This window comes from Coturnix japonica, chromosome 8 (genome assembly GCF_001577835.2).
Source record: "Coturnix japonica isolate 7356 chromosome 8, Coturnix japonica 2.1, whole genome shotgun sequence".
Taxonomy (NCBI): domain Eukaryota; kingdom Metazoa; phylum Chordata; class Aves; order Galliformes; family Phasianidae; genus Coturnix; species Coturnix japonica.
The window spans coordinates 19,756,824-19,769,830 of record NC_029523.1 but is presented as its reverse complement, the minus strand read 5'-3'; the positions used below and the strand labels follow the sequence as shown (position 1 = coordinate 19,769,830).

Genomic DNA, 13,007 nt, shown 5'->3' with positions numbered 1-13,007 from the left:
GGAGTATTTGCTTATCCTTAGAGGACAGGAGGGCTGCATTCACACCTTTCCTGCTGAGCTGGAGTCCATAACAGAATAAATGTTAAATGTAAATGCACAAAAACCTGCAAATAGTTAACTAAAGACTTTATCCAATACTTCAGTGTACATTGAACACTTGCTGTGCAGTTTGCCTCATATCATCACAAATATCTGGAGTATAAACGTGTAATGGGCTGTTGTGTCAATACTGTAGTTTATTTGAAGAAATTATTTCTTTATTTTCTTATGTTTATATTGTTTCAAACTATTAGGAGAGGCTTTCTTGCGTATCTTCATACCCAGGTACAGACTTCTACTTTCAAATTCTTATCTAGAAAAATCTTTTCTGTCTGCTTTCTCTCCTATTCCCATACTCACATGGAACTCCCAAGGCAGGCAGTGTTCTGACCTCTCAGATCCAGCTTTCATCAGCTGTCAAGGTAAATTTGGGTTACCACTGCAAGAATAGTTTATCCAGGTTTACAGTGAAGAGGGGAATAGTGATACAGAAGCATTAGTCTGGGCCTGTAGGTTATCTGATATCTGATCTACCTCTGGGTGCAAAAACTTCTCAATATATTTTGGAATGAATTTTTTTTGTCCTAAGAGACAAAAAAAATGAGAGAGAAATTTTTTGAGTTTTTATCAGAAGTGCATATATATATATACATATGTGTACAAATAGTATATACAAATATATATACACACATACACATGTATATACATATGTATGTCCATTTGAAGTACACATAAAATGTGCATATATATAAATGAAATCCATTAATCTTGTAACTAATCTGGCAGTTATTACATATTCTGGTTGAACATATAGGCAGCCAGAAGCAGGGACTTCTCACTCGCCAAATCCATGCTGAACAGAAGTTCTTCACATACGTAGGTTAATGTGGTTTTTATTACATGCCAGTAAAAGTGCTAAATTGTTGTCAATATTCAACATCAATGCTTATCTCAACTTGTATGTGACCACAGGGAGATGCTTTATGTATGACATTTCTCATATTGAAAGTCATCCTAGATTTTAAAACAAGATAGACTTATCAGCAGGAAGAAAGCCAAGACATTTCTTCCAGGAATTATTTTAGCCTTGGAACTATGGCAATGGCAAGAGTGTTTTCATGTTTCTTTTGTCCAAACTGTACAGGGCCTCCCAAGTGCCATTTTATCCCACAGACCTTACCTTACTCTTCCACATATTTCTGGTCCTTTGTACTTTTTGGCATCCAGAGCAAGAGTGGGAAAGCTGCTGGACAGTCCATGTTTTCCTCTATCATGCACTGTTGGTCCCCATGTAATCATGGTCTTGACAGAATAGGCAGGAGCAGGAGGCCAGGAGGTGCCACTTTTGATCTTATCCATGGCTTGAAAGAAATTTGCATGTTTTGCTGGGGAGCTGATGTTGTTGTAGGTCTGCCATCCTGCCATTTAGTGGATGAAGAATCATAACTATTGCATAGTTTTGCTTTGTTCCTCTGCATTTAAAGCAGTTAAAATTGGGTTCTTTTGGTACTGTCCCGATGTCAGAGATTTGCTGGATCTAGGACAATTTGTTTCTGTTAAGAAATCTCTTGACATTTAAGACTGCTTCAGGGAAAAAATAGAGCATTGGAGTATGGACACAGAAAGGTCTTTGACCTTGACACCTTTGGTTTTGATTCCTCAGTGTCACTTGCCAGTGACAGAATTGTGGCTGTTGTTTGCTTTGGCCACGACATAAAAAAAACAGGATATGATCAAATCCAGTTAATCACTCACAAATGTCTCATTTCTTGAATCTCTGAGGGTGTATAAAACATTTTTGGGACTGCTCTCTTCTCCTTTGGCTTTTATTATAAGTAAGCTAGGGGAAAATCAAATTTTGAGTTGTCTTAAAAAGAAGCGGAGGAATTCTGGAACACGTTAAAGCTCTACAAATGTATGTTTAATCATTTAAAGAAATGGCTTTTGGCTAAAAGCTCTTACCAGTGCTTGCAAGTTTCTCTAAAAGCTGTACAACTACATCATTCTCGCAACTGATGGGAATTAGCGCCCTTGTTGGCAGTGTAAGCAGAGAGAAGCAGGCTTAAGGAATACTGCAGACTGAATTACTCTTACATTTGTTGTGACTTTATGCAGCATGGGTGAAGTGTCCTAGGGCTGACTCTGCTCTCACTTACATTAAGTCATCCTATAGTGGTATTGATTGGTGTTAGAGAATTTTCTTTCCATATTTTTATGATGACTGTATGAACAGAGAGACTTGGGCATGTCCTGCCTGCCTTGTTTTTTTTTTTTACTGTGAAAAGCATTTGATTCCTTAATGGAGACAAATAGTTACAGGCTTCTCTGTATTAAATATATATTGAATACTTACCCTGCGCTTAAGGCGTGCATGCTCCCTCTAAGCAGCAAACTCTAAGCAAACCAGAGGAATGCACTTCTACATGTGGCACGTGGTGGAACTCACTGCTGCAAGATGTCATGGGGCAAAAAGTAGATGGAGGCGGAGGTCTGAGCACATTCATGACGAATTGGTCTATTCAGAGCTGGCAGTGAGACGTGATGACCTGGCTGTAAATGAGGGTCACCCAGCCATGCAGAGATAGAAGTTAAAGGATGTAATAGGTGAAGACTGTTCTGTTCTTTCCCAGTCTCTTTCATTTATGTATTTTTACATATTTACTATTTTCAGTAAGCCACAGCTGGAGTCAGGTTACCGCTCTACATGGACTTAAATATAACCTGTTAGTGGAGTTCTTGTGTCCTTGCTTTATACCTCAAACCCACCCTGAAGACAATGTGAAACTCTGACAATAAGTTGAAAGCTTTGGAGGGATTACACCGCCTTATTGAGTCTGTGCCCTAAGTCTTTTGAGGATTCCCATTGACTCCAGTAGGATTTGGTTCAGACTCAAGTGTATAGAATTCCCTTAAGTAAACTCTTTCAAGGCGCATACATGCTGCAGTACTTATTGGGCTCTTTGTTACTTCTGTGAATAGGAATGCAACCTTTACACTTCCACCAAAGTGCACTGATTTACAGAACTAAGTCTCCTCATCCAGGGAGAGATGAAGTTACCATCCCAACCCCTCCCAGCTCAGTTGTGCAGGTGGCTGAGAGGTTGATCTAGCAGTTTCTGAACCATGTTCATTTTAGGTGGATGAGCCCTGGATAGAGCAACTTCAGAGCTTCTTCCTAAGCAAATGCCCATGAATGATGATGGGCAAGGTAGACATCTGAGGGTGTAAGTCGTTCCAGTTAATGAGTCATTGCCCGAGCAGTATTCTTTTCACCACTGCAGAATGATTCAGATACCCACATTAGAAGATCCTTTAGTCGATTCACATAATAAAAGTTGCCATGTTAGAGATTTGCAAATTCCTGAACAATAAAGTAGTATTAAAAAAGAATCCATCTAGGTTTTGTTTTATACACATCCTTGGTCATGTGAGGAGAGGGAGGAATAAATAAGATGGAAGATCGTATCAGGCTGTATGCGGTTTGTTCCCCTGCTCATTGCCAAAGGCTGTGGGTAAGCAGTGAACAGTTGCGTCACCTCAACTAATAGCATAATGTGCCTTTCTTGCTCCTAGAGCTAGTTTAGCTTCTGGTAACCTTGTGTCGCAAGCCTGTTGTTCAAAAGGAGAAAATCAAATGAGTGAGCAGAGCAGTTTGATTGACAGTGCTATTTTCTACCTGTATTTTAGGTCACTTCCTGGGTAACAACACTGTGATTGATGTACTGAGACAAGCAGGATTTGAAGTGGAGCACACCCCTCCTGGACAACCGATTGGAAAGTAAGCAGCTGCCCACAGATTATTAATCATTTTCTTTCCTCATCTTTTTTTTCTTCTGCTTTTCTTCTCTAATGAAGTGAGATTATTGCATTAGTAAAGGAGGCGGATAAGGGGATGTGGCATCTTCCATTCCCACCCAAATTCTAGACAAAAAGTGTGCTATGAAGCATCTGTAGTATGAGTCTGGAAAATCAGGGAGCTTCAGTGGCTGTTCCTTTCACTCGTGAATGTTATTCTTATCACAGCTGCTTAATACTACCAGATCAAGGACAGTTTCTTCCTGTTTCCAAGAAAAATCTTGCTATGGTATTTTTCCCTATATATTTTTTTTTTGTTTGTTTGTTTTCTCCATGGGTTTTGGTTGCTTCTCCACTGCAGAGTGGTGAAGTGCCACCAACTTCCTTCCTCAGGCCTTTCTGTCCGGCTGTCTTCTTCAGGAGGGATTTCAGTTTGCTTGGAGGATCATGTTTAATGTAGCAGACGCATCTTATTTTCTAGAAAAAGAGCTGTATTGGTAAAAAGTGTTTGAATATTCCCCAAGCATCTCCATCCATCTGATTGAGTGTAAAGAAGCCAAGGAAGACTGATTACCAGGCTCTGGGCAATCTTCATTAGTATAAGCTGAAGTACAGCACAAAATTGTCCTCAACTAGCAAAACAGATTTCCTTCTTTCCATAGACTTCTATTTCTTGGCATTTCAGATGAGGTCTTTGTTTGTTTGAGGTCTGTGAGTATCTTAGAAAATAAAACTGGAAGAGGCGGTGAGATACCATTAGGTTTGAGAAGTTAACCTTTCCCTTGCAATCTGCAGACAAAAATTGGCCAAGATTTTCCCCATCATAGGATTGTTATCCTCATTAGGAGAAAATGTTAGCAGGATGGTTCTCTTCCTGGTGGGGCCAACATGACATAGCCTAAATATGAGGTGAGTTTCAGGATGGTAGATTAATTGGGGGGGTGGGGGGGGGTGTTAGGAAACTATGAGTGAAAAAGCTATGTTTCATGTACTTGGAAAATCTGTCTGACTCAGCCTTGTTTGTGAAACAGTCACAGTGATTTATATAGAACATAATATGGCTCAACTATACATAAGTGTCTTTGACAGAGCATTTATTCTAAATGATTCTTGGAATACGTTGAGCCATGGAAGCCCAGTCTTAAATAACAATGGGAAGGAGTGGAAGAAGAAACTAACACAAAGCAGAGCATATATTCAGAGGAGGTTTAAGAAGCACTTATGACAGTGAGAAAAGTCAATGTGACACTGGAAGAGCTGTAAATGCCTTAACTGCCTGGAACTTGAAACTCTGGCTGAAATGAACCAAAAGGTCTGTGTCTAAAAATACAGCAAAACAAAATCCAAGCAAACAATAACAAAACAGCTGAGTTTTGCAGTTCCTGCAGGGGTGCACATCCTGCATTTCTGGCAAAAGATTTCATTTCAGGGGAGCAGACATTTTCCACTGTAATTTTCATTCAGCTGAAAGTATCATCTTCCCATGAAAAGTATTTAAGCTGAAAATTGTGAAAACTCTTAATTTATTGTCTGTTTGCAAGTCTTTGAGAAGTGTGAGAGAGATCCAAAACCAGTCTCTGTTCTTTATGGTCTTGGGATATGCCTTTGTAAGTCATCACAGACTTGATGGAACATGAAGCAATGCTTCTGTTGAATGTTGACCAACTTGCAATGTGGGGGCTTCTTCTGTGTGTATGCATTCCTCACACGTTCTGGATGACCATGTGGGTTTTTATGAGCGCGACCTGCGGGCTCTTGTACATTGCTGGAAGAAATGCATAGCTAGTGGTGGTGACTGTGTTGATAAATGTTTTGTAGCTGAGAATTTGCTCTATTTGCTTCGTTTCTGTCATAGTTTCCATGGAAATAAATAGGAGGCGTTACTTTCAAAGCAACCCATCTACAACATCGATGTGCATACTTTGAGTATGTTGACATTCGTGAGTATTGGATTGAGTTGAGAGAGGGCATGATGGTTTTATGTAGTAAATAGCGGTTGTATTCCATAAAGGTGAGATGTACTGTTAATGAGTCTGTATGTATCCCAGTGGTCTGATGAATTTTGTCTTTTCTTCTGTTGTTTCTTGGGGGTGTTTTGCTTTCCTGCTTCCTCTTTAAAAGATTAGTTTTGAAAACAGCTAGAAGGGCCCACAGGAGGAGATGTTTTTCAGGCAGTAGCTATGCTAAACCTGTGCATACACTGATTAAACACATAAAAGCTCAAAAGAAATTTTGAGCTGTTTGAGGGGAAAAAAAATTGTTTAATGAATCCCTGAGATGCAGGTGGCTTTGTCTTGTTTCTTGTGGAGATGTATATTAAATAAGAGGACTTTCTCTCTTCTGCTTAAACCCATAGGGACGTTTCTGCTTTACTTTAAAGTAGGCTGTGTAAAGGAGTCCAGCCTACTGCATTGCATTTTGGCACTGACAATTGAAAAATCAGATGGTTTTTAGGGAAGGTCATCTGGACTCTAATATAGAGAGTTGAGAAGGGAGCTGTGGACAGCGCATGGAAAAAATGTAAGGACTGGAGGAAGAAAAAAAGCAGCTGCATGCTTATGTTTGGGCTAAGGGAATTCAGAAAAGGGATTGTTGTGCACAGATTGTGTCTAGAAGGGCCAAGAGGAATGATTAGACCTGGCATGCAGGAACTTCCAGAGGTCTACCATATCTGGACTGAGGTTGGTTGTGGCTGACTATTTTGGCTGCTTCATGACATGAAGTTGATGGATAGTCTTTCTCAGGTCATATCAGAAGCCTTGTTTTTTGAAATGATGAAAGTCACCTTAGCAAAGCACCAGTGCTACTTCCTACTCAATAGGAAAAAAGCTGCTTTGGTTGTTGTTTTGTTTTATTCACTCTTTTTTCCTACAGTAGTATAATTACTGTTATGATTTAAATGATCAGTAATCTGAACTTTGTTGCTCAGTAATAATGAAGCAATATTGTCATAATTAGGTGGGGTAACTTGGAATCAAGCTTAACCTCTACCACCCATTTCAGTTTCGGAAAGCACAGGAGAATACCGTTTAGAAAGAACTGCTACTGTTTCCATGTATCAGAAAAAACCTTGAGAAGAGCTGAACAGGATGAAAAGCAAGGCAGTCTAAACTTTGTTGCATTCAGGCAGAGTAAAACCAGGTAGTTGTTAGCATCCTGTGTCCAGAATGCTTAGCACAGGTTGTTAAATGGCTCATCTTGAAGACAACCAAAGTGCATACCTAGAGTTTTGTTTTTCATTTGTCTAGTGACAAACACAAATTTGAGCCAAGCTCTTCCTTTCTTAAGGTGCTGGAGAAAAGAGAAGTGAGACCTTGGCAGGCTGGAAGAGATAGCCAAGACATGGAGGGTTTGCATTGCTGCAGAATGAATAATCCAGAGAGGAAAAGCTTGTGTGAAGTATATTTGGGTGTTGTAAGGTAGTTAGTAGTTCTCAATTGGTGGATTTCTGAAATGCCCAATCAGCTGTTATTCTGCCTAGTGGTTCTATGCTGACCTTTCTGAGTCCCACCTATAATCCCACTAGCTGGCCATTGAAAATACCTTCTGTAAAGCTCAGTCTTTGTTCTGTAAAAAGATACTCTCTTGTGTTCAGAATGCAGAACCATGCTGTAAGCACTTAAGGACTTGTCCTCACATTGGCTTCATTTGTTTAATTTTGTGCCTGATGGAAAGTGTCCTGAATCTGTTTGCGTGACAAACACTGGCATTCATATTTTCTTCTTATTTTGTTGGCTTTTACTGTTGTCCCCAACTAAAAGCACTGCGAAAGGAAAAGCTGAATCAGAATCACATTGCTTTGCCCTGAAATGAATTTGTGGGGTTCTGACCAATTGGCTGTCCCTGGCAGTCTCTTTGGAGAGCAAAGCTGTCTACTTGGGTTGCGGAGAGAAGGGAGAAAGTTTCCCCTTAGATGGATTCCAGTGACTTGAGCAGATAAGGGGCCACAGCTGCTTCATATTTAATTGGAAACAGCTAAATTGCAAGATCAATTCAGGAAGCACCTGTGTCCAGTGATGACTCTCTATTGTTACTGAGTTCTCAGAATCAGCTTTGACCTTCTGCCATGTGCCGAGCCTTGACATACTGCACACACTTTTCTAGGCCAAAAAAACACACTGCTGTGCTCATTTCCATCAGACTTCTCTTTCAGATATTATGCTCAATGCTGCCTTCTTTCAAAATGGGAGAATTCATGACAGTCTTTTATTTCTGGCCATCTGAGAGTTTACTGCAAAATCTCAGAGCTCTGTTGTAGAAATTAATTACCCTTCCTCCTTATGGTTGAACTTCCTGGCACAGTCGAAGCAACGTGTCTTTGCTGTTGTAGCTTCTCCTGTTCCTTCCTTCTGAAGCTAAGAGCTTGCTTATTCTCCTTTTCCCACAGCATCCTACAGGTGTGACCCTGGCTCCTCAGCATCAGTTCTCTCTCACCAATGGGAGTTTCTTTGCTCCACTGTAAATGTTTTCTTGTTTCCCAAAGAATGAAAGCACACCTGATCACCTTGTTCATTCCATCAAGATTCATGACCTTCAAAACCCAATGTGCAGAGCTGGGTGGAAAGTGTTTGACGTGACGTTCCCCAAAGCCCTCTGGAGACTTCCAGATGTTGCCATGTTTCCTTGGGACTGTTGGGCAACTTGGGCTTTGGGGTGACAACCTGAAAGGGTTCCTCCACTCTTATTGTCATGGGCCTCTAAGCTCTTATTGTTTGGAATATCCTTGAGAGAACATTAAAGTTTTCCCAAGTTAAAGTGAAATAATTAAGATTGTATTAGAAAAGAGAGAAGACTTATGAGACCTATGGCATTCCCATTGATAACAACTGAATTAATTGAAGGAAAAGAGCTGGGGAGATGTGATGCTAATCTTGGTCACATCTCTTCCATGACAGGGAAAAATATGTGGGTGGAATAATCTCCCTGCTGGGATGCTGCAATTCTTCTTAATCTTATTCTAAAACCTTTGGATCTTTGACTTGATCTGAGTCTGAAGATCATACTCCTCCCTTCATAAGCTTTCTTGCCCTCAGAAGAAAAGCAAACCCATTATTTAGGGGTTTCCTCTGACAGTGTAATTTACAGTAAAAGGTGTGTAGGGATTAAATGGGGTTCATCTGCATGCATTGGCAAATTTATTGCTTCATCTAATACTGGAGAATATAACAACTTAATGCTTACAACATATTGTCATGAAAATACACACATTACGTTTTCAAGGGTTTCCCATGTACTTTTAAAATGTTTTCCTTTGTGATTTCGTTTTCTTTGTCAATAATTACCCTACATCCATAAAGTATAAGGTCTGAGCCAATCAAAGTAACTAGTAGAGGGAAAGAAATTAAAGCAAAGCTCCAAGACATGGTAGAGAAGCAAAGTGAACTTACAAGTTCTCAGCCTTGGAGACTTAATTATCCTGTCACTTCCTGAACAATACATGTCTGCATGCTCTTCAGGCTGTCTTTAAACACTAAATGCCTTCTGAAAGAGTGGAATTCAGCAACTTACTACCAAAAATATATATAAATAAATAAAAAAGAAAAAAAAAAATAGTGTAAGCTAATTCATGGTGTTGGTGAAAGAATACAGAACAGAACTTCTCAGGAATTTTGCTTGACTGTTGTTCCCAGTGGGACATTTACTGTTCTCTGTAATCAGATTTTGTCCTTGGCAGAATTTAGTTTGAAAAATTGATTCATATTCCGTACTGTTCTGTTCCTCAGGAACTTGCACAGAGGGCCATAGGAGAGCCTGGGCTGTTTCTTTTTGCTTAAGGGCAGCTTGCTCAATGAACTGTCCTGAAGCCTATGCTGAAGTTCCTAAGTTTTCAGCTGCTTTGCAGCCCATCAGGTTTTGGAGATTTGAGTCTTGTGCTCTATAAAATAATGGTCAACATGGAGAGCCTTGCAGGCTTAAAAAAGATCAGAACTAGATCTTTATTTTGGAGTTCTTCCTTCTAGAGGAAAGCTGATTTTTTTCATCCCCTTTATGCTTCCAGCCAACTCTTACTCTAACATCATTAGTGTAAGATTAAAATTCTGGCCCATAGTTACTAGAGATAAAGCTGATGCAAACTGCTGACATCAACAGCAAGGCTTCTGTTAGTGCCAGTAGCTTCTAGAGCAGGGTCATCATTAACATGAGATTGTTAATGATCATTTCTTATCTTTGATTGTGAGGATCCATGAAAGAATCAGTAGAAAATGGAGTTTATGCTCGTAAAATTACTATAGTCAATGTAAAAAGACTGGCATTTCTTGAGGAGCGCTCATGGGTTTCTTAGCCTTCCCAACTTGCTTGCAGTAGGCATCTGACTAGTCTGAGGGATCTAATCATTTGAGATGAACTCCCCTCCTGTTTGAGGAATTTGGTCGAGTCAGACAATGTCATTAGACTCATTTAACCCTTTGGAAAATTGCACCATCCTCTCTCCAGCATTATATCAAAGCGGGGAGATCATGTCCATTTTCTGTTTGTGTATTTAGCCTGTGGATTGATGGCCTCAGTCCCAAGCGATATCAATCTGGGCTGAAGCACAGCTGTACTTTGTAACAGCTCAAGGGGCACAAAGGTATCAAGTGGCATTGTGTGGTTTGAAAGATGTCGTTTATCTAAGGAAGTTTGTGGTCTGTTTGCTGTCATTCTGTCTATGCAATGCTGACTTCCCTTACCTTCACTATCACATTGTCAGGCAAAGAGACCTCACACATTAGGCTTCATAGATTTTTCTCTTCCAGAGCTGACTGCTCTTCTTTCAGCCAGGAGGTTTGTGGATTGTGCTGTAATCAGTAAAGCTACTTGATTCAACATGAGTGTAATTACTGGTAATTATGCTTGATGAGTTCCTAAAAGGAGCAGGACAAAAGGGTAGTCAATGGCTTTTTTCATCAACGCTTTCACTTGAAATTCTTTTGAGAACATTGTTATAGAAGAAAAAGGATTGAAAAACAGTTTTCTACTGATAAATACGTTTTCCACCTTCCATAAGTGATCAGGTGTTTATAGTCCAAGCCTCACTTTCCAAATGGGATTCAAAATCATCCAAAACAATGCTGTGAGCAGCGACATAGCCATGTCACACCTCACAGATCTAAAAGTGGCAACGTTCAAAATTTACTTAAATTTTTCTGAATTGCCTCAACAAGTAGAGGGTCACTCTTAGATTCGTATGAGATGAAATCTTGTGCCAATTCTTGTCTACTTCAGTACAAAATAGTCACACTTTTAACAACTCATGCTAACTTAGCAAAGCTGAGTGGCTTTGCATTGGCCCTGACCCAACTTTGGATCAGAAATGTCTGTGGAACCATAGCGATGGGTCAGACCAAGAAGAATATGTGTCAGATGCTCTTCCTAGTTAAGTGCTAGGAACAGGAACACCAAAAACATAAATACTTACAATAGATCCTGTAAATTAAGAACAGTGCATATATGAAGCTCTTGTCACAGGGAATAACTTGAAGTCGGAACATGTCATAATCATTGAATCATTTTTATTAGAAGTCAAAGTAAATTCCCCTGTAATCTGTAAAGTATGTAAAGAGTTTAATTCACAGAGTAAATCATGTGTTGGGAATACGTTACCCAGCTCCAGATCAGATATGCTTCGGAGAAGCTTTCAAGTTTTAACAATTTTCCACAAGCTGAACTGATCTCCAGAACCTTTGAAGGGTTCACCCTTCTCTGGAGCTCATGCTGCAGACAAGTCAATGTCATCCCAATATGGTTCCCATTTCCTGGGAATTAAACTGCTATGTTTGATGACTCAGGACTCCCTAGCAAAGAAATTCTAATCGCTTGCTCTGTCTGAGGCAGCCTCTGGTGTCTCAAAGGACGTGTCTTCTCATGTGCATGACAATGATACATGGTTTCAGAGCAAAGGATCAACTCTGTTACGGTTTTTTTTTCCTTCCCACAATCTAAATTAATAAAACAAATTTCTATTAATGGGTGTTGAAAGACTTTGGCATTCCACCTACACTCCCAAATGCTCTACATTCCAGGGAGAATGAAAAATGGACCTGTGAATAGAAACAGGAGGGAGGAAACACAGATCAGATGTAGTGTATACATATAGACGTAATGGGTGTCAGCTGATATAATGGAAGGACATCCTGGATGAAGACAATTTCTTGCGCTGCTACAGCATTGCAGTTGTAGAATTAATACATGCAAAGACTGGGATTCAGGGAGTGTCTGACAGGAAATGGATGATCTTTCTGGGCCTCTGCCTTGATTTCTTGTTCATGTTAGTTGCACGCAGTTGTGATTGTATAAAATAGATCCTTTGCCACTGTGACAGCTGTCTGAGACTCCAGCTTATCAGGGGAGCCAGTGGGAATACTTAGTGTTGTGACTATTGTGAACCTGGCAGTACCTATCTGCCTGCCACATCTGTTTAAGTTAGAAGGGTCCACATGGTTTGACGTCCAGCTTCAAACCATGTGAAGTCTTGTAAAACCTTGTGGAACACAAGGTTTGAATCTGATCTTAAAGGCAGTCATAGGGATGCCTCTGTCAAAGCAGCACATCTCTGTTTATGTTTGAACAGACAACATGAATCTGAAGTCTCTGGTAATTAAAGTTCACATTTGCAGAGATGAGCCCCTTGTTACGTTTGAAGTGAGTGCAGCACTTAGAAACGAGGTGAAGCAGGAATAAATCAGGATGAAAAATGCAGAGCATTAACTACATTAAATCCCTGCTGGAAAGGCATGGCTGGTGTTCCAGAGTTTTCCATAGGGAGTGCTTGGAAGTTGCATACCAGCCTATTTGTGGAAAGCAAAACAGTTCCCTTGTGTCATTGATATGAAATGCTTCCCAGATAAACACTTCCCCCTTCCATTGAGTAAAAAAGATACAGCCTGTCCAGAGCTCTGTCACAAGGGACTATGCTGGGCTGCCGTTCAGCCTCTACGATGGTTTCTGCTGGCGTGGAGCTCTGCTCAGTGCTATAGTTTGTATAAGTGCCAGCATCATTAGGCAAAGGCCAAGTAATGGAGTGAGACTGAGGCGATCTTCAAGAGCTTTATAATATTAGGTGCTCCTATCCTTGTGTCTCTGTGCTCTAAATACCCCTGAGATGTAAACTCCAGTGCACAGTAGTTAAACAGAGTTCATGAGGATCTTGAATACTTTTGTTGGACTGTCTCCTCATGGTTTCTGAAGGGGAA

General features: G+C 40.2%; 1 protein-coding gene across 2 annotated transcripts in view; it reads left to right on the top strand.

Moving 5' to 3' along the window:
- Nucleotides 1–13,007, top strand: part of TRABD2B (TraB domain containing 2B) — a 241,053-nt gene that overhangs the window by 194,612 nt on the left and 33,434 nt on the right. Inside the window, exons 5-6 of one of the 2 annotated variants that reach the window (XM_032446090.1) lie at nt 3,727–3,817; nt 8,222–11,196. In XM_032446090.1, the coding sequence (XP_032301981.1) occupies nt 3,727–3,817; nt 8,222–8,237 (107 nt within the window). In that variant the 3' untranslated portion in view covers nt 8,238–11,196. Of the gene's footprint in view, nt 1–3,726; nt 3,818–8,221; nt 11,197–13,007 lie in introns of those variants that run through there. The other variant, XM_015870485.1, reaches the window with a different exon arrangement.